General features: G+C 38.8%; 1 protein-coding gene across 1 annotated transcript in view; it reads right to left on the bottom strand.

Annotated features, from left to right (window-relative positions):
* LUZP2 (leucine zipper protein 2) overlaps positions 1-18022 on the bottom strand; it is a 211909-nt gene extending 193887 nt beyond the window's left edge. Inside the window, exon 1 of the mRNA XM_063332815.1 lies at positions 17654-18022. Coding sequence (XP_063188885.1) covers positions 17654-17715 — 62 coding nt within the window. The 5' untranslated portion in view covers positions 17716-18022. The remainder of the gene's footprint in view (positions 1-17653) is intronic.
* Between the last annotated feature and the right edge of the window lie 363 nt (positions 18023-18385).

The raw sequence follows: 18385 nt of genomic DNA, 5'->3' as shown, positions 1-18385 counted from the left end.
ATGCGTACAATATTGTCTACTATACTGTCGGGGGGAGGCACACAAAAAAACATAAAAAAAGCTTTCCTCCTAGCCAAAGCCAGGTTTGAAGGCAAAAGCATGAACATGGAATCTGAGTAATACAGAGTGGAGCTGGGCAAGGCTGCAAGGCAGCACAAAGGTGGTACTGCTGGCAGTACTGTAGCGTTTTTTACAATATACTGCATTTCAATTACCTCTGTCCTACCTTATATTTCCCCTCAAGCACTGCATCTTATATCTACATTCCGCTATCCCCAATATACCTGTATAGATTCTGACACTGCTAGGGGAAATCTGAGAACTGTTATTTTCACAGGGCAACGCAAGCCCATGTTTTTAATTAGAAAAGTATGCTTTCTTTCCCGACGTTCAAAGGACAGGCATGGTAACAACTACAAGTACATCAGATTAAAAAGTAACACAGCATCAGGCATAACACTACCGCAAAAAAAAAAAAAAAAAAGAGATGGCACAAGCCAACTGATAGCAATACTTATAAGCCTAAGCATGCACAATCACTCAAATTAAAAAAAAAAAGAAACACTACTAGCTCCTTTAAAAAGGGACTAAGTAAATACAAAGGAAAAAAGACAGGAAGCCTGAAAGTTATGAACCTTAAGAGAGATCATGCTGGTCACCAGAGTATGAGGGTAAACCAGTATGTGGTAAAACTTCTAGCTTCAAACCATGTTCAAGACAGACCCTTACAGCCCTGGCTTGTTTAGTCACTGATTCTTCAGTGGCGAACATTAAGCATTCCATTACTGTCGAGTAAGTTCAGAAAACACTACGGAATACATTTTCGTGCTCAATATATTAAAAATAGTAACAGCAATAAAAGATTTATAAAGTCAATTAGTCTTTATATCAGAGTCTTCATACCATTTGCTGGAATAAACAGAAATGGATTTCTACCCCAAATCCCCTTAAAGTTGTCAGGAGAAACACTTCCTCCTAGTGCTCTTCTACCATCTTCACCCCTGATTTAGCAACAGGGAATAATTCTGACAGACGAATCATGTTTCCAAGATTTTACAAATATTTAAGCCTCTCAACTAATTTCAGTAGCTAAAGGAAACAAAACAAAACAAACCATCACCCCCAGAAGCAGACTCTCAGCTGCTACAGTTTGCTTCAACTAACAGGCTACTCTTAGCACAATTTTTTTCTATTAGTAAAAGATAGTGAGTAAGCAAAAGGAGATGTATTAGATACCATTATAACCCGCATAAACACATGATTTTCTCTTCTTTGTCTCCACGTCTTCTGCCTGCTGCAGAAGAAATATGGAACTTTTTGGGAAGAGCTGTGCGGGTGAGTAAGGAAGAAGGCAGGCAGCCACTAGACTGATCAATAACACACAAAGTGAATACAGTCTAAAAGGGTGGAAAACTGCACGCGGGATAGAACATATTCCTGCATGAAGAGTCTGGAGGGAGCTCTGTTTTATATGCTGCAGTTAACTCAAGAGGGCCTAGCTTAGTTTTGGAAACAGGAGGTCATCTAACATTATTGTTTTTCATGTCCGACGTTAAACACTGGCTGTTCTTACACAGCTCAGCCTGAGAATCAAGTCTTAAATACCGATTTGGATCAAAATGTTGAAAGTGCTAATTGAACTGGCAAAGCTACAGTGCTCACAATTAAAAGATGTCTCCATTTGGTTAGTGGCCAGATCCATAGCTGGAATAAAGTTGCATGTGCCAGCTGATGATCTGAGCCAGTTCCACTCTGAAACACAGTACTGCGTTTCTTTCTTATACAGGGACTACAGCGATTCTTGCACTGCAGTGTAGTCATTGACCTTAGCGGCTCTTAAATGAAGAGTATTGTTTTCTTCTCTTCTTGGTGGCACAGATCCAGTCACAACTTAAACACTAAAATATCCAGATTCTGTTTTCAACAGAGCCATCCTTCAGCTCTGATGTACAGTTCTTCCTGTTGACATGCAATGTCCAATTGCTTACAGATACACATTTTAATTTTTTGAGTTGCTTATTGAATTCTAAGATAAATTGAAGTACAGCCTGTATTCTTCAGTTTTGCACATTAGAAGGCACTTTGTTAAGTTGATCAGTACTAATGCGATGAGTGCTGGAACATTCTCCCAATCATCATTTTCACCACTCACGTTATGCAGAGGACTAACAACATCCTGTGAACTATTCTCAGTAGCAAACATTCAGAAAAGGAAAAGGAAAACAGCTTCTAAATCATCAAAGGCTTAAAATATTCAAGTGACAAACAAACTAGAGTTGTTATAGATGTATCTGGGACACTGCAGATTTGATAGGTATTTCATAACTACTCTAATACCCATTCAATACTCATTAAGGACAAACAGTTATAAATACCCATTCAGAAAATAATAATTAAACAAAAAACAAAACCACAAACTTGAAAGCAGAATGCCTTGTATTTCACAGGATGAGATGGCTCTCAGAGAAAGATAAAGGGAAGTTAAGTCAAATTGCTTAGTATACCTGAGCGCCCTTGTGTGTTTGGCAGCAGGATGTCATAAAGTTAATTCCGGCACTTTTTATTCAAATAGAAAGTTATGAAACTGTTGAAGAACGGTATCCTTCAGGATACCAAACACACCAAAAGTAAGAGTGACGGTCACACTCTGATCTGTATCAGGAGTCTACCTTTTCTCCTTGTAGCCTCAGAATCAAGTAAACAAGATGGATGAACTTTTTCCACAGGTCCTGAAACAAGAACAGCAGATTAAATACACTAGCAGGTTGTAAAACACGAAACTTGTTGAACAAAAAAGGCGACAGATCTGTATATTATGCATGCCACCTTTACTGTGGTTCTATAGACTTCAAAATAAGTAGTAAATCAGGTGTAGATTAGCAAAAAAAAAAGGCTTTAAAGCAATAAATAAAAACTAGGATTCACTTTATGTCAGTATTTCAAGGATCTAAATCATAAAGCAAATTTAAGTAAAACCTCATACTTCGGTTCTTCTAGTGGGGGATAATTGAAAACAACAATCAAAGCGCCAACCATCTTTCACAAAAGAAGCCTTAACCCAGTGAGATTTTCTATTTTACAGAAATTTTAGAGAAATATCAAAGGCCAAATTGAAAAATAATCTGTACCCATCTCATCTATAAATAAGAGAAGAATTCTCCATCCAAAAAAATCTTTGACTATTGTCTTAGTTCTGTCTTTGATAAACTAAGTGGCAATTTCTTACTCTTTTTCCATACGTGCTAGGAGGATGCCCCTGGGAGCTTCGTATTATTCTAAGAGTCATGGTGATTCAGTGAACAGTAAAGTGACTCCAAAGGTGTCAAATGGGAGTTTTTGTTAGTAATGACTGAAGGTCATAAAACAATTGATTTAAAGCTACAAGTTTTTCTTCGGTGGAGCCAGTTAATATTCCCAGGGCTACATGTCTGCTGAGCAAGGCAAACTTCTGTGACCTTGACCCACAGAGACTGCAAAACACTAGTGTTGGTGTTTTGGTTTTGTTTTTTTATTAAGCTAAAATATCTTAGTCCATGGTCCTCCTCTATTAGTAAGATGCACTTTAAAATCTGTTGCTATTTCTTATAACAGAGAAAGTTCTATATTTTTGTTCCACTAGTATTTTGGAACCAGGTATCAGACTCAGCCTTGCATACACTATAACACAGATGCTTCGGCTGCTCAAAATGGTTTTTGTATATAAAGGAAGTCCTTTACTCGGTATCACAAAAAGAGTAATTCAAACCAGAAGTGGGCAAAGCAATGGTGCAGTGTGAGGGTCTACAAATGGTTTCACTTAAGGCTGAAAGTTTATTTACTCGGAAGTCCATGCCATTGAAGTACCCCATGGTCACATGGAAAGAGAGGTCTATAGTTGTGAACACAGCGATCTTGAGAACACGGCCTCAAGTTTTAAAATGTCTAAGAAATTGTTAAGCAAACAAAGATTTAGGGTGAGACAGAACACGTTTCTAACACTGTGATACCTGTTTAAGTAATCACTTCATTTTTAAAGTGTTTGTGACTTGTTGGAGTTTTTTTGTTTTGTTTTTGTTTGTTTGTGGTTTGGGGTTTTTTTTAAGATTAATCCTTTAATCTTAATGTTCACTATCCTTTAATCTTGATGTTCACTATGAATGTATGTGAATGTTTTCATATATTACTGAAAGAGTTATTTTCTTCTATTATTCCCATTTCAACATCTGGAAGACAACCGAACCTCCAAAACCAATCTCCACTCCTAATACGTATCCTAGGTTGTAGCAACATTCATTATACAGGCTTAGCCAGGGAGAATTCCAGTTTAGTTTAGCCAGAAATGTACCAAAACCACCAATTCATTTGTTTGAATACCATTCTTTTTTTCCAATGCTCCAAATGAAGCTGTAATGGAAATCCAGATCCTCTGAGTATTTTAAAAAAACGTATTTACACAAGTAAACAATATTTACAACAAGTAAGAACGATCCTTGAATGAGTGCCAAGCTGAACATCCAAATCAAATGAAGCAGTAGTCACCCTAACCATGTCCAAAACCACCCCCATAACTGCTTTTTATGACGGCAGGATTTCATCCATTTTTCCACTTAAATCAAATTTTGCATTTTAATTCTCAAACAGGCTTTTGGAGGAAAAGAATAAAGGAAAGCAAATAGAAAAATAAATCTTCCCACTTTTCTCCTCCACACAAATAAAAATTTGAAGCCTAACACAGACCACTTCATCAATTCCAAATTATCTCAATTGAAAACGATGCTGCAAGCCATAGTAATGATGGTAAAAGAATGAACATTGTTCTTTGCTCCAGTCACCTGTCTCGCAGAAGTTAGTACTACTATTGTTTGGTACAATTTTATAGATCAATACCTTCTAATCCCAGTGGTTTCTGTAATATATATCCTAATTGTTGACTGGAAGATTCCATTACTTTACTCTCTTCCTTTGAGGAACAGAGTGCTGTAACGTGGGTCAAAAGGCTGAAGTACTGCAACGACAAAAATAATCATTAAAACATCCATTCGAAGATCGTGTTAAAACCTCAGCCATTGTAAAACAGCATAAATACAAATGTACTAATCATAGGAGGTTCCTATTTCTACTATTTCTGTGATTACAGTATGATTACAGTATGGTAAGGGCAGCAACTCTCAAGAAAGTAAGTAGTGACAAGCATATTGGTTACATCTAGACTTACTGGTTTCTAACAACTAATATCTCTTCAAAGGAGAACAGATTGTCTAAATTTTATTATCAATTTTTTCCAAGGGTATCATTGCCTTGTCATTTATGTAGTTCCGTATCTATGATCACAGATCACTTCTTTAATGCCTTGTTATCTCTGTATGTAAAAATAATTGTATGAAGACTGACATTTGCATCCGTTATCAAAGGTAATACAGAGATATCTTAAAGTCAAGCAACCCCAAATAGTGCAATTAGGATTTTTTTATATTTTTTATTTTTTTAATCTTTTCCCTCAGTTTATTTCTTTTTATTATTACTCAAAAGCAGATGCAGGATTCTGCTCATCCCACCTATTGGTCCGATCATGCTCAATATCCAATTTTATAAGCTTAGTCATTTTCAAAAGCGCAACTAACATTTTTAGCATGGATTTTGAGGTTATATGAAATGCTGCCAGTTCATAAAAGGATCTGAGGCCTAAGAAGATTCAGATCTTGCTCTAAAATCGATTTGGAGGGGTACCTGCCATGCAAATTTTGCAAAAGCTTCAGAGCCGGTGAAGAAGAGAGCATTGAAAAGCATCCACTGTTTCACACACAAGGGAGTTGTTTGGAACAGCCCCTTGGGATGTGTCAGACGCTGCTGCAACAGGAGATTACACGGATAACCCGGTCTAGCGAGGAAAGCCCCACCAAGATAACAGATTGCTGAGTAAGCATTTAACACGACACCAAGTTCTCAAGTTACGTTTTCAGTAGCGTTAGACCGATGCCCCAATGGCAGCAACTAATGGGCATTATCAACATAAATATAATATTCTGTTGAAATACAAGGAATCTACAGAAAGTTTTGATCTTTTTTTACGCTGAAGTGCAAGACTGTCCAACCAAAAGACTGCAAAAGTGGAAGTTAGCAGAATAATTCCAGATTACGTATTTGCCAGAAACAATGCTTGTCTCCACCATCGTTTCTTGCATTTCAAGGAAGTGGCAGGATATAAAGAATTAAAGCCCAATGATAGCTGTAGAAATAATTTAATATTTTTATCTGCAAAAGCTGTATTCAAACTTGATGCCTCAGCTGCTGAAAAAAAGATTCAGCTGTTTTGAAGCATTTCATTCTATATAAGCAAAAGCATACATATCTATTCAAGCCACTGAGAAAAGATAGCCAAAAATCGGTTTTTCATACTTCATTATGTGTCTGCAACTAGAAATCCTTTCCACAGAGGTACATACACTATACATATTTATATATTTTCCCTTGAGTGAAAGAGATCTTTTTACATTCAAAAAATACACTAATGGAATTGGATACAATTTTGCAGTCTTTAGTTTCTTTTTATCACTATCCACAATGATGTTTCGACATACGCTCCAGACGAGGAGACTTGCCCACTGCCACCCTTTTTCGTTAAATTAACAAGAAACAGGTAAGAATTCTTTCCATCCTCAGTGTGTGGTAAGTAATGAGCACGAAGGAGATTTCCCCCTCCACACACACTATCTATTGGATAGCGTTATCTGCAGAACACAAAGATTTACCCTTAAATCAGCATTAGGTGTACATCATTTATGAGGTTTAAAGTACACGGCGCATAAGTATCCGTAGCACACGAGGAATCTGTTCTATAACCCTAGAATTCAGGTGAAAGTGCTAGCTTTTTACTGCTTTCTTATTAGGATAAGAATGCGGGGTTTAAGCCATGCTTTCAAATCCATTTTAAGTTTTTATTTTAAAGAATTAAACCTACACCGATACCATAATTTCTAAGTTGGGAGGAGGAACAAGCAGAGCAGAAGTCTCCTCCTCTCCAATCTTTTCTCACACTCTACATACATACCATCTTTTTCCCATCTTTGTAAAGAAAGAGCAGTACCTGGATGCAGCTACCTTCTGGTAAGATACCGGTAAATAGAGTATCTCCAGAATAATATCAATACTCCAACTTAGTCATTCACTGCTTAATATCCCTTTTTATCTACCTCCTTTTAACAGATATCAAAATTAGTCTGTTTTCCCATCACCACCCACCCCCTCTCCCCCTTTGATATCTTATATTTTGGTATCTTCGGCACCCCAGAATGGCTATGGCAATGTCTCACTTCTGACGTAGTATCGTGAAACTTCCCAACAGTTTCCCTGCCGTTCAGGCGGTGGGGGGGGCAGACTGCTGGGATGCGTATGTTTGTTTCCAGCTTAGACACCACCTGAATTGCTGAAAACACCTATTTCTCCAGATGGATCCTTGCAAATATTCACGAGAACAAAGATTCTGTTACCTGTCTGAATATTATTCTACAGAAACGGCTCAAGCTACTTAAGGATCATTTCATTCCCTAGAACATGGAATGATTTAAGGCAGATGAAATGAATTCCATACAGCTTCTTCCAAGGTTTTTTCACCTTCCTCTGGTAGCAACCATTCCTGTCAACAGTACCTTGTGCTACAGGTTTAAGCCAGTGCAACAAAAACTTCATGTTCCTGTAACGACTAAATGCTGTCAGGAAAGGGTTTCCATTAAAGTTCTGGTTTAACATGTGATATAATCATCAAGCTTAAGCAGGAAAGAAAGACATGATGTCCCTACAGTAGAGTGAACGTGTTTCTACTATAATATTTAACTCTGACTGCAGTATCAACTTCTGTACATCACCTATTGGGTGGAAATGGATTAAACCTTTCAGGTTACATTTTATAAGCCAGTGATGGGGGATTCATCTCGTTCAACAGGAATGTATATTCCTTAAACACTTAGTTCTGGTATACATGTCCTGTATTTCTTCCTAGCGATTTCAGAAGCTATTTAAATTTTGTCAGTCTAGGTACGTATAAAACAGGCAATACCACATACTATCACATTAAAACAGATAGAAATGCAAGTTTTTCTGTGTCCATTTGAAGAACTGATTACTATTTCCTTAAAACAGATTCTACTTTTAGTTTTTACAGCAGTTTAATTCTTTTTGCTTCCAGGAACAGATAACAATCTTCCTTTGAGCCAAAAATGCTCCAGCTCCAGAGTAGAAATTAGGGAAAGAACTAGGATGTTTGAAACAGGGACAGAGAGAGGTATGAGTAAAGGAAAAATATTAAATTAAATATCTGCTTTCATAAGCTTTCCCAATTCAGATACAGCACATCTGTGTATACTGAACAGCAGATAGTTGTTTTACAAGTAAATAAAAAAGCAACTGCAGAGAAGTCTCTATTCACTATCTATACACTTAAGGAGCGTATTTTTTTCATGCATCATTCATGTATGAATGCATAGATTTCAAAGAAAGCAGTGTTCGAGACTGATTTTTCACCAAATTAAATAGCCCAGGCTGCACTGATTGCAAAGTTAGAGATGCTTAATAATGAAGGAAGCAGAAGAGAAGGAGCAAGAAGCAACGCTGCCGTGAGTTCTGACCCCCCTTCGCCCCATTGTCATCTAGGTACCATGGTTACAGATTCATTTCCGAAGCCTTACCATTTGCATTAAGCCAAATAACCTTATTCCTCAACTCAGGCTGAAACAAAGAAAGCTATGAAACTAGACTTTCTAAAGCAGGTCAGGATGGACTGCTAACAATCACAGCAATTTGGTAACCCTCATACATACCAGCAGCTAAATAAGAGTCTAATTTTCAAAGCATATCGCTCTCATTTACGTTCAGATTTTCACCACGAGGTTAGCGCAGCCAACATGCTGTCCCCTTTTGAAATTCAAAAGGCATCAGATTAGACTCGTCCAGCTCACTTAAAGAAAATCCACTGCAGATTATAGGTATTAAGCCTTTCTAAAATGTGTAGTCCCTTGGCAAACCTTAGCTCCCTTTCTTGGAAGGAAGAAGAAAACAACCCAAAACCAACAAAAAAGCCACAGTGCCTATTTTCAGAGAAGCATACGCCAGGAACTCGTGTACTCTCCGTAGAACAGAGGGGTAGATCTGCAGCGGGGCTGGTGGACTCTGCCAGTCACTAATAAGTAGTAAGAACACAATAGCTGTGTGGTGTATTTTGGCACAGAAAATAAGAATTAATCATCAACTGGTAGGTTTCGGCAGAGCAGCTCAAAGGTTCAGCTATTTACTTAACACAGTTGTTAGATTTGCATCCTGGCTGAGCTTCACCCCATCCTGAAAATATTCCTTCACAAAAAAAGCTGTAAGTGAAGCAGTAGTAAAATTGATTTTATTTCTCCATTTTCAAGAAAGACATTCCCTCTTTGCACATTGAGCACACATTTCATTACGCTGCAGCAGGAGGAAGAAACTTCCTCAACAGACAATCTAATGCCACCCAGAACACAGCTGCTTTTCAGTCTTGTCAGTTCAATTTTTCCGCACATTTTTTCTTTTCTCCTCCACATTTCAGAAAATCTCGCTTTTTTTTTTCCCCCCTTTGTTTGCTGTCACAGGCTAGTCTGAAACAAACACATGACTGCAAAGTCATTCAGACACGATGAGGATGGCTTACATCAGGTGAACAAAGTCTATTACTGTGGTTATTGTCACTCCAGGTCCCCTGGTTCGCCAAGCAATTCTGAGGTACAACGTCACAGCTCCTACTTCTGTAGTCATTCCCATCAACAAAACCACAGAAACACCTGAAAAGCAGCATCGAGTACTGAGAATATGACAACTATAGGGTACTAGTAAATGGCCACAGTTTGTCTACCACTTACAGCGCTAGGTAATTTGTCTTCCACCCCAGTACCAAACCACGTTTTATAAAGAGCCATAGCAGCTACTGAAAAATATGTTAAAGGGTTATATTATAGTGATATTACAGAGACTGTATCCCATCATAAACCCCGTTTCCCTGTCCTTTCATAGAAGGTGTTTTGATGCTCTCTAGCTGAGAAGATAGCAAAGCCAGTGATAAGACACATCATTTGGTGAAAATGTGGTGGCCTGAAAGAAATTTGCAGGGAGAAGTTAGAAGGATGTTCTGCTGCAGCTCCGTCTCCAGCTGAAAGGGAAAGGCGTTAGGTTTTGCCATTAGATGGGATTGAGCAAATATGTGCTCGGCTTTTTAAGTGCTGCAATTTGTCTGACAGTGGGTAAATCTGCTTCTTACCCAGCTTCCACTCTCCTACTCAGCAAATGAGGACTAAACCTACTCATTTCCCACAAGGAAATTGTGACGATAAATCGACAAAATATGAGCATTCATACATGATAATAATAAGAATATGTAAGTGGATGGAAAAATTCACAATTTGGGTAAAATACACCAGCTGGCAGCATACTAGCCTTATCTTATCTACATAGCATGTGGAGACAAAACACGCCAGAATTTTTGACATTTCTCTACTCCTTTCCATAGAAGCTATCAATCAATATTGACAAGTAAGATATTGAGAAATTCCACACACACCTATTTCTTCAGCTTGCACAAGTCATACGCATTGATTTCCCTCATGATTCACCGAAGTATTGTTTGTTTCATCAAATACAGCAGAGATTTCAGAGGGAACTCTACAAAACACATTGCTAAGATAATACGCAGTAAAAGTAAGGATTAATAAACACAGGAGAGATATGAGGTAAGATAAGTAAATAATAGCACAAGGAAAAGGGGGAAAACTCTACCGTGGTACACAGGAACTGCTATTTGATGCAATGTCATATTTATTCTTCAGCATTTCTAAGACGTACTTGCCACTCCAATGTGTTTGAAATAGCAAATATAACAATACATATCTAAAACCTTCGCACAATATTAAAATTGAAGGATGGCATGACGTAACTTTATTCTTTCCGCCAAACACATTACTTGTCTTCCATACAGAGAATATTTACAGATCTGACCCTTACAAGACAGCTGGCGCACTCGTCGTGCAAAACTAGACAATGAGAAGAAACGCTGGTTTTGACAAGTGACATAAATGAGATTTATTTGTCTGAAGAGTGGTACATCATAAGGATTACTATCTGTGAACAGGTTTTTGTTAAATATAGAAAATAATATCAAACCACAATTTCACAGAAAGAGGGATTACAAGTTTAGGTTAAGATATCCTTATATTCTGCCCTAGCTATAAATTAATAAATGAGAAAGAAACAGGAAAGTGTCTGCACTATAATTTCTCTAAACACAAAGAATACATTAAAACGTCAAAAGTAACTCCACAGCAAGTCTCCTGGGCAGAAATGCGTTATACATAGCATAACAAGCAGAATTCCAACTGTTCTATTACATTAAGACTGAATTCTAGAGATCCTCGAGATTTAGCTGAGATCACATATATTTTCACGCATAGATATTTTAACTGAAGATTAGCTTAATCTAAAATAAGTCTTTCCTGAAGGTTACAGAAGTTTTGGCAGCATCCTTTCTCCCCCTGCCCCGTTTTTTTTTTTCCTCTTCTTCCTTTCAGATTCCAGAATCAGAAACATAAATGACAAAATATCACAAAGGAACCTGGTTTTAGTATTTCTGGTCAAACTGAGAAAGACTTACTTTCTGGATTTCTAATTTAGATTGATAAACTTAAAATTGGGGAGCACTTTTAAACATTGTAGCCCAGGTAATAAGATAACATAGCAAGCATGCCACTTCCAAGGACATCGTTCTTAACCAAAAATTAGCCCTACCACGACAACAGAAAAGCCAATCGAATTTAAAACTTTTGACAAAAAAAAATAATTGTCTTCCCCCCTCCCCACCCCAAGTGCAAGACAAACAGGTAGAATAAATGTGTCTGCGCTGTTGTAGAAGGGCTGCAAACACGGGGAAGCAAATTCATATGAGGCTAACACTAAGAATATACGTGTATACACATAGACATATTCTTGTATGTATATATAGTACAGTTCAAGTACTGGGATTTGCAAACTGGCTTTAAGGAATCTCATTCTGATGCCAGAGAAGTCCACCCACAGCAGGTTCCTGTTTACTTTTCCACACAAGATAGAGATACCCTAATTACCTTGTTTAAAAGCTACCCGGAAAATCTCTGCACTATACCACAGCCTGCAGATTCGATGCGGCCGTGTGCTCTAAGGCAGTATGACTGGTGACCGCACTTGGGCCAAGAAAAGAGTCTCTCATTTTGCCAGTTTTGTAGTCCAGCACCTGCATCCCTGAGGCCACGGCCTTCATGCAAAGGGGGAGAAGAAGTAACCCCTCCTGCCCACATATCTGGTGGTTTCGTTTGGTTGGTTGGTTGGTTTGTTCAGAGGTTTTCTGTTTGGGTTGTTTTTTTTCTTTGGTTTGGGGAAGTGGCAGTTGTTGGTTTGTTGTTCTTTTTAAATATATCACTGAAGCTCAAAACTTTTCTCCCAGAAAAAAAGAAAAGGCTTTGTTTCACCAAGTAGGTTCTAGTTTTCTGTATCAGGTGCTTGCTTATAAGTTGTCAAAACAAAGCCATCAAGCTAAACACACTCCTTGAAATAATGGAATTTTGCCACTGCTAAATTTGTCCCATTGTGTTTAAACACAGTCCATAACAAAGTGGATTCTTCTTCAGGTATAGTAAGGTCCCAAGCCATATGCTAAATGCCACTTCTGTACCTCAAACAGAAGTCCTTACAAGCCATTAACCAAATATGCATCATCATCCACATTGATAGAAATCAGAAAGCTTTCACGGCCCAGAAAATTCTGACAGCAAAAGTAAGTGTGAAAGGAATTCTAAGCAGGAGACAAATGATAGAGTTAACATCCCTGCATTTCTGGAAGAATTCAGAAAGCACAATATTAAAACAGTCTCTGTTATCCACCATACCTACAGCAAAAACGCATCATCTTTTCCGCTAAAGTAGTCTACTACCACGCTGCAGAGTTCACCTTCAATCATGGGGAAAAGGAAGGACACTGCTGGACCTCAGCCTGAGATCTCAAAAGTCAGAATCGCTTTTGGCTACCTGCTGGAGCACGTAACAGCGGTGTGGCTACAGCCAAGGGTATACGCACAGTCAGCCTCATTCTTCCACCTCAAAGTCTCGAAAGGAGCAGGGCTCCCTCTACGCTCATATCAATCTAAATGAAAAACAGTTACTTTCAACATCTGATTATAGCCCAAACAGTGTTTCTAAGACAGCAAAGAGCTTAAGAACTAGAAACATGGATTCTCAACATTCTCCCTACGACCTCCCCAGTATAACAACATCAAAGACGATCCCCTTTTCCTCAAGTCTCAGACTGAGTCCTTCACACACCTTTATCTGAGAGGTGGAAAAGATATCAGTATTTCTCATATTCCTTAAAAAATAATTACCAAAACCAACAAAGAAAATAGCTGACCTTGAAAATACATCCAGGGAAAAAAAACAAGCATTTAAGTCAGGTTCTCACATTTAATAAGTTAAGTGAATTCGCTATATTCCTGTCACTTCCAACAACAGACATACACCAGATCAATACCCATACCTTCATTAAGCAACATCCACCTACCAGAAATGAGCACGCTATTTTTATCCTGCTATAAAACACAGAGGTGGCATTCTTCTGAAGCCAATGATTTACAGATTGCTTTGCAAGACCAGTGTAGTAAGACTGCCAATGAACCACACTTTTAGAAAAAATGACCACCAGCCATTTCTGTGCCACTAAAATAATCTAAATTCTGCCTTTTACAGCCCTGTTGTTTGTATATCCATTTAATGAGTTGCCGTAGTAGTAATATTATTATTGTTATTAAAGTGCATCTTGTTGGGTTCATGGCCCTGTTCTCAGCTAGAAAGCATTCTACTTCAATCAAATTATTCAATGTCTTGCATCTTTGTCGCATTTCACATGTGGACAGAAAGGAATTCACTGTCATAGAAAAAAAGGAAAGTTTTGGGTTACATCAAGCTTCTTCTAAGGAGTCAAATTTTTGTCATTCAGACAATAATTTTTTTTCACTGAGCAGAGATTAAAGCATCCAACTGTTCAATAGTAACATTAAATAACATTCAGAAAACTCTCCGTTTAGCTAAAAGCAGGCAAGTGTCATTAGACAGGGTAATCTGGACTGCAGATCTTAGTTACTGATGCCAATGACTGACTTCATGCAAGCACTCCCTTCTACAAATACTTTTCCAGTTGGATTATTTAGGTGTCTGAGGCCACAAAAGCACCCAGGCAGCTGCCAGAATCAGACCCTGAGCCTGTTTAACACTATGTGCACTCACCAAGCACTCAGTACAGTGGGACTCATTTCTGAAGAAGGTCTCTTCAGCACAGGACAGAAAAATAACATGTACACAACCGTTTCATTAGATGTGCCAAAACCAAGTAGCCCAAGGAAATACAAAAGTGGTCAGGAAAACACCAGCTTCAGTATAGTCTTACCAAGTTAATTTCCCCTTCAAAAATTTGTTCCTCTTAACTTTTTAATGGGACTGATTTAGGGCAGCAATTTTCACGTATTCCATCAAAACATACATAGTCAACTGGACAGGCAAATGCACCTCAATCTTGTTACCTCTTTGGCACCACAGAATGCAACTGCTGGAATATGGTTAAGAGTCATCATTGTCTCAAAGCTGCACCAAAACCAACTTTAGGTAATACAGGAAAGATTCTTCATTTCAAAAACACAAACTTCCTTTAATTTGATAGGCATCTGATTCACGCATATGATTTTACACAATGCTGAGAAGTTAGCTGCATACTGTCCTGAAAATCAAAAGCTAATAATGAACGCAATCTTAAAAGCGATGGCTGTGTATTTTCCTCTTTTTAACAACACTATAAAATAAGAAAAGATGACATGGTGTGTTAACATAATTGAACCCATCAATTCATATTTGTTTACAATTAGGCTTGAAGACGCGCTGAAGTCGTCTTAAACTATCACCATGACACGATGCAAAGAAGGCGGCATCACCACACGACAAGGAACAAAAAGCAGCAGCTGTCCACCTCGGCGGCAAGTACTGTCCTCACTGACTTCAGCACCAACGCGTGAACCGGAGATACGGTGCTCCTGTACAAACTTTTTAAAAAAATAAATCCTCATGATGGAAAACTTTCTGCCCTGCAAGGCTGATGCTTTGCTTTAGCTAAGCAATTTCACACAGTGGGATATCAGAACCTGCTTTTTGCGAACACAACTAGCCCTGCAAATCTACTCTGTCTGGGTCCAACCAATAAATTAACCACATGTTTACAAGAAATACTAACTGCCAGAGACAGAACTGCCTTCTGCTGAAGGAGATTAAAGCATAATCTCTTTCCAGTAGATGGCATATTGATAGCACTGTATCTTTTTTTTAAACTTCCATCATGTGCTGTTGAAAAATTACTCTATGTTCTACACAGCCAGTTAAAAATCAAGTGACTGAAAGCAAATGCAGAACAGAGTAGTCCGGGACTTTTACAAATCTCCAACCCTACAGCAGAGTTTCAGTCTCCTTTTTAACAGGATGACCAATCTGGTACCAAAAGCAAAACTTTGCAACATATGCTGTACTTCGGTGGATTTTTAACTGGAATTTCTCTCACTTTGATCATCTTCGTCCCTCAATTACATAAATCATCACATGCCACAAAACTATACTCTTATGGAAATATATCCAAATCCTCAAAGTCATACTGCTCATAATCAATATTCATATGTCAACTTCAACTTCTTCATATTCTTTCCAACTATTTTTTGAAAGGTTGGGAGGGACTTGAATTTTTTATTTTTTTTTTTTACAATTATCAAGAATGACCTACAGTTCTTTTTTCATACGGTTAGTATTTTCTTAAGAAGATGAGGACCTGGCTTTTAGGGCTTTACGCTAGATACCCTTCCCAGTTTAGTGCCCTGAAGGTTCAATTAGTTTGTAAGACACTTCATAAAAACAATAAAATATGAAAATTTTGAATAGTTTAGAATAGTTTTCCACATCTCTTTTCACTACATCTGCACATGTAGTACTCACGCAAGATACAAACCTGAATCTGCAATAGCTGTCTTGGTGCTTCCTCCTCCTTTTAACTCTGGCATAATTTAGCAAACGATGTTTCACTCTTAAATGAGTGTAAAATTATTAAGCCGAATTGACAAGAAGTTTCACACTTGACTGATAGTGAATGTTTCCTTAGACCACTTATTAAACTGGAAAGGATAATCACAATATATTGAATCACAATATATTACAATTTTCCTCCAGGTGTTATATTTCAAAGAGCATCAGAGTGGTTTGTATGGACTGGAACCGTAGAGTCCTAAAATCAGAAGTGTCAAAAAAAAAAAAAAGTACGTACCTCTCCTTCAGCAATAACAACCATCTCCAAAGGAGTGAAGTAATTGAAGCATTTTGACATTCCCGATTTCTCCCTGCATCCAGGTCTTTTCCCACTCAGAGATTTTCACAGTTATCACTTGCGTGTGTTTGAGCATGTACACAGACGCACTCCTGCTGTACCTGACTTTGAGTACTTAGCAGGCACCCACTTTTTTCTTCCTTTTTTTTTTTCTTGTAAAGTCTCAGTGAACAATTAAGGCTTAAAACACGCAGTGCTTCTGCAAAAAGCTGCTTCAATGCCAATTCTACAGGAAGAGACCAAGAATATGGCAAAAGAGACATTTCCCTGACAAACGTGCATGCGTGTATCCTGTGATAACACGCTTTATAGACTTACAAGTTTACAAGGTACTCACTACTAACACAACGCAGAAATGCCATAGACAAAATTTGGGCTTGATTTTCCTATAAGGAACTAGAAGTTAAGAAACCTCAACTGAGAGCAGCGTCATTATAACAGATCTGCTCTGTACCCAGCATTAACTTTCTATCTGTGTACGTCAGGACAACGGGATAGAGTGTCTCAGCTTTACCTTTTCTCTGCTGAACATATTATGTCTACAGCATGGAGAATATACTATCTCTGAGCACCTGAGCACTACACATTATCTTATCAGAACACTGCATGGTCAGAACAGGTTTTATTTTTAAGCTGCAATAGATTTTGTTCATATTTTCCTCAGTGATTTATTATACTTGCACAGAAAGGAATGCTTCTATATTGCAGCAACTTTTTAACACGTTTCCTGGCATTGAGATAACACTGCAACCTCTCACCTGCATTTCACAGTTAAAAAAAAGGTAAGCCCTAGGTCTATGTTCAGATACAGAAACCTAAACTGAGATGAGATTTTTTTAAGTGTTTATTTTTTCGTGCTCTATAAGCAAAAACGTTACCATGCTCTCAGTTTTCAGCTGTTTGGCTTCCTTATTTCCAATGAAATTATTATTATACATAAAGCTTGTATTTGTTACCGTCTTGCTATATCACACGAGCTGTAGGCCAACTTATACAGAAGCAGCTCTTTAACATCATAAGAAAAGCTTAGAAAGACCAAGAGAAGACTCAGTATCTCCCAGAGGATCGGGAGGGGGAGGGGGAGAGATAAGAATCAGAGAAGATATCTGCTCTAAACTTACTACCCTAGTAAAAGCTGAAATCTGTATTATTCCTCTTGAGAGCTCTGAATCTAAAAGAGCAAACAGCAAACAAAACGGGAGAACTCTAAGCAAAATAGCTCTCGGTACTCACCTAGCGCTGAAGACCAGCGCAGGAAAGAGAGGCAGCAAGTAATAAGCGGAGATGAATTTCATACTGGAGCTCCTCGGTGTCGTTCCGTTCCTCACTACCCTCCTCGCATCGACTCTTTCCCCCCCTCTGCCTCCAGCAGCTCCGCCGCCTCGCCTGGGGAGCTGCCCGCCCTGCTGCGGGAGGGGGCTCGCTCCTCCAGAGCAGCCAGAGCGACAGACCCAGCAAGGGAAGGAGCTCGGAGTGGGATGTGAGCTCCGGGAGTGATGTCACGAGGCACGGCGAGCTGCCGCCGCCAGCCCACAGCCCGGCCGCCTGCGAGCCGCCGGCTCCAGCCGCGTCCCGGGGGATGCGCTGGTACCCGCCGCCGAGGGGGCGGCCGGGGCGGGGACGGGCACACGGCGCTTGGCTCTAAGGTTACAGCGCAACAGAGCCGAGAAATTCTTCCCGCAACGAAGAAAAAGAAAAAAAAAAAAAAAAAAAAAAAAAAGGAAAGCCCCAGTGAAAACATCCCCAGTATTTTGCAATTTTTGCAATTAGTGTCTTTACTTGAAGTGAATCTCGCCAAGACAGATGATACAGAGGCTTTGCTCCAAGTAGGCGCCAAGTTCCAGGTCAGCCTGCCACTACACCTGGAAAGGCAGCGCTTCTGCAGAGCAAGAATGCCCAAGTTACTATTTCAGTGGGATATTCGTTCACCCCAGTACCACCACATCAAGTGGAAGGTACGAGCAG

Source organism: Chroicocephalus ridibundus, chromosome 4 (assembly GCF_963924245.1).
Source record: "Chroicocephalus ridibundus chromosome 4, bChrRid1.1, whole genome shotgun sequence".
In the NCBI taxonomy this organism is placed as follows: domain Eukaryota; kingdom Metazoa; phylum Chordata; class Aves; order Charadriiformes; family Laridae; genus Chroicocephalus; species Chroicocephalus ridibundus.
Note: the sequence above shows the minus strand (reverse complement) of the source record. Positions and strands in the feature narration are given on the sequence as shown.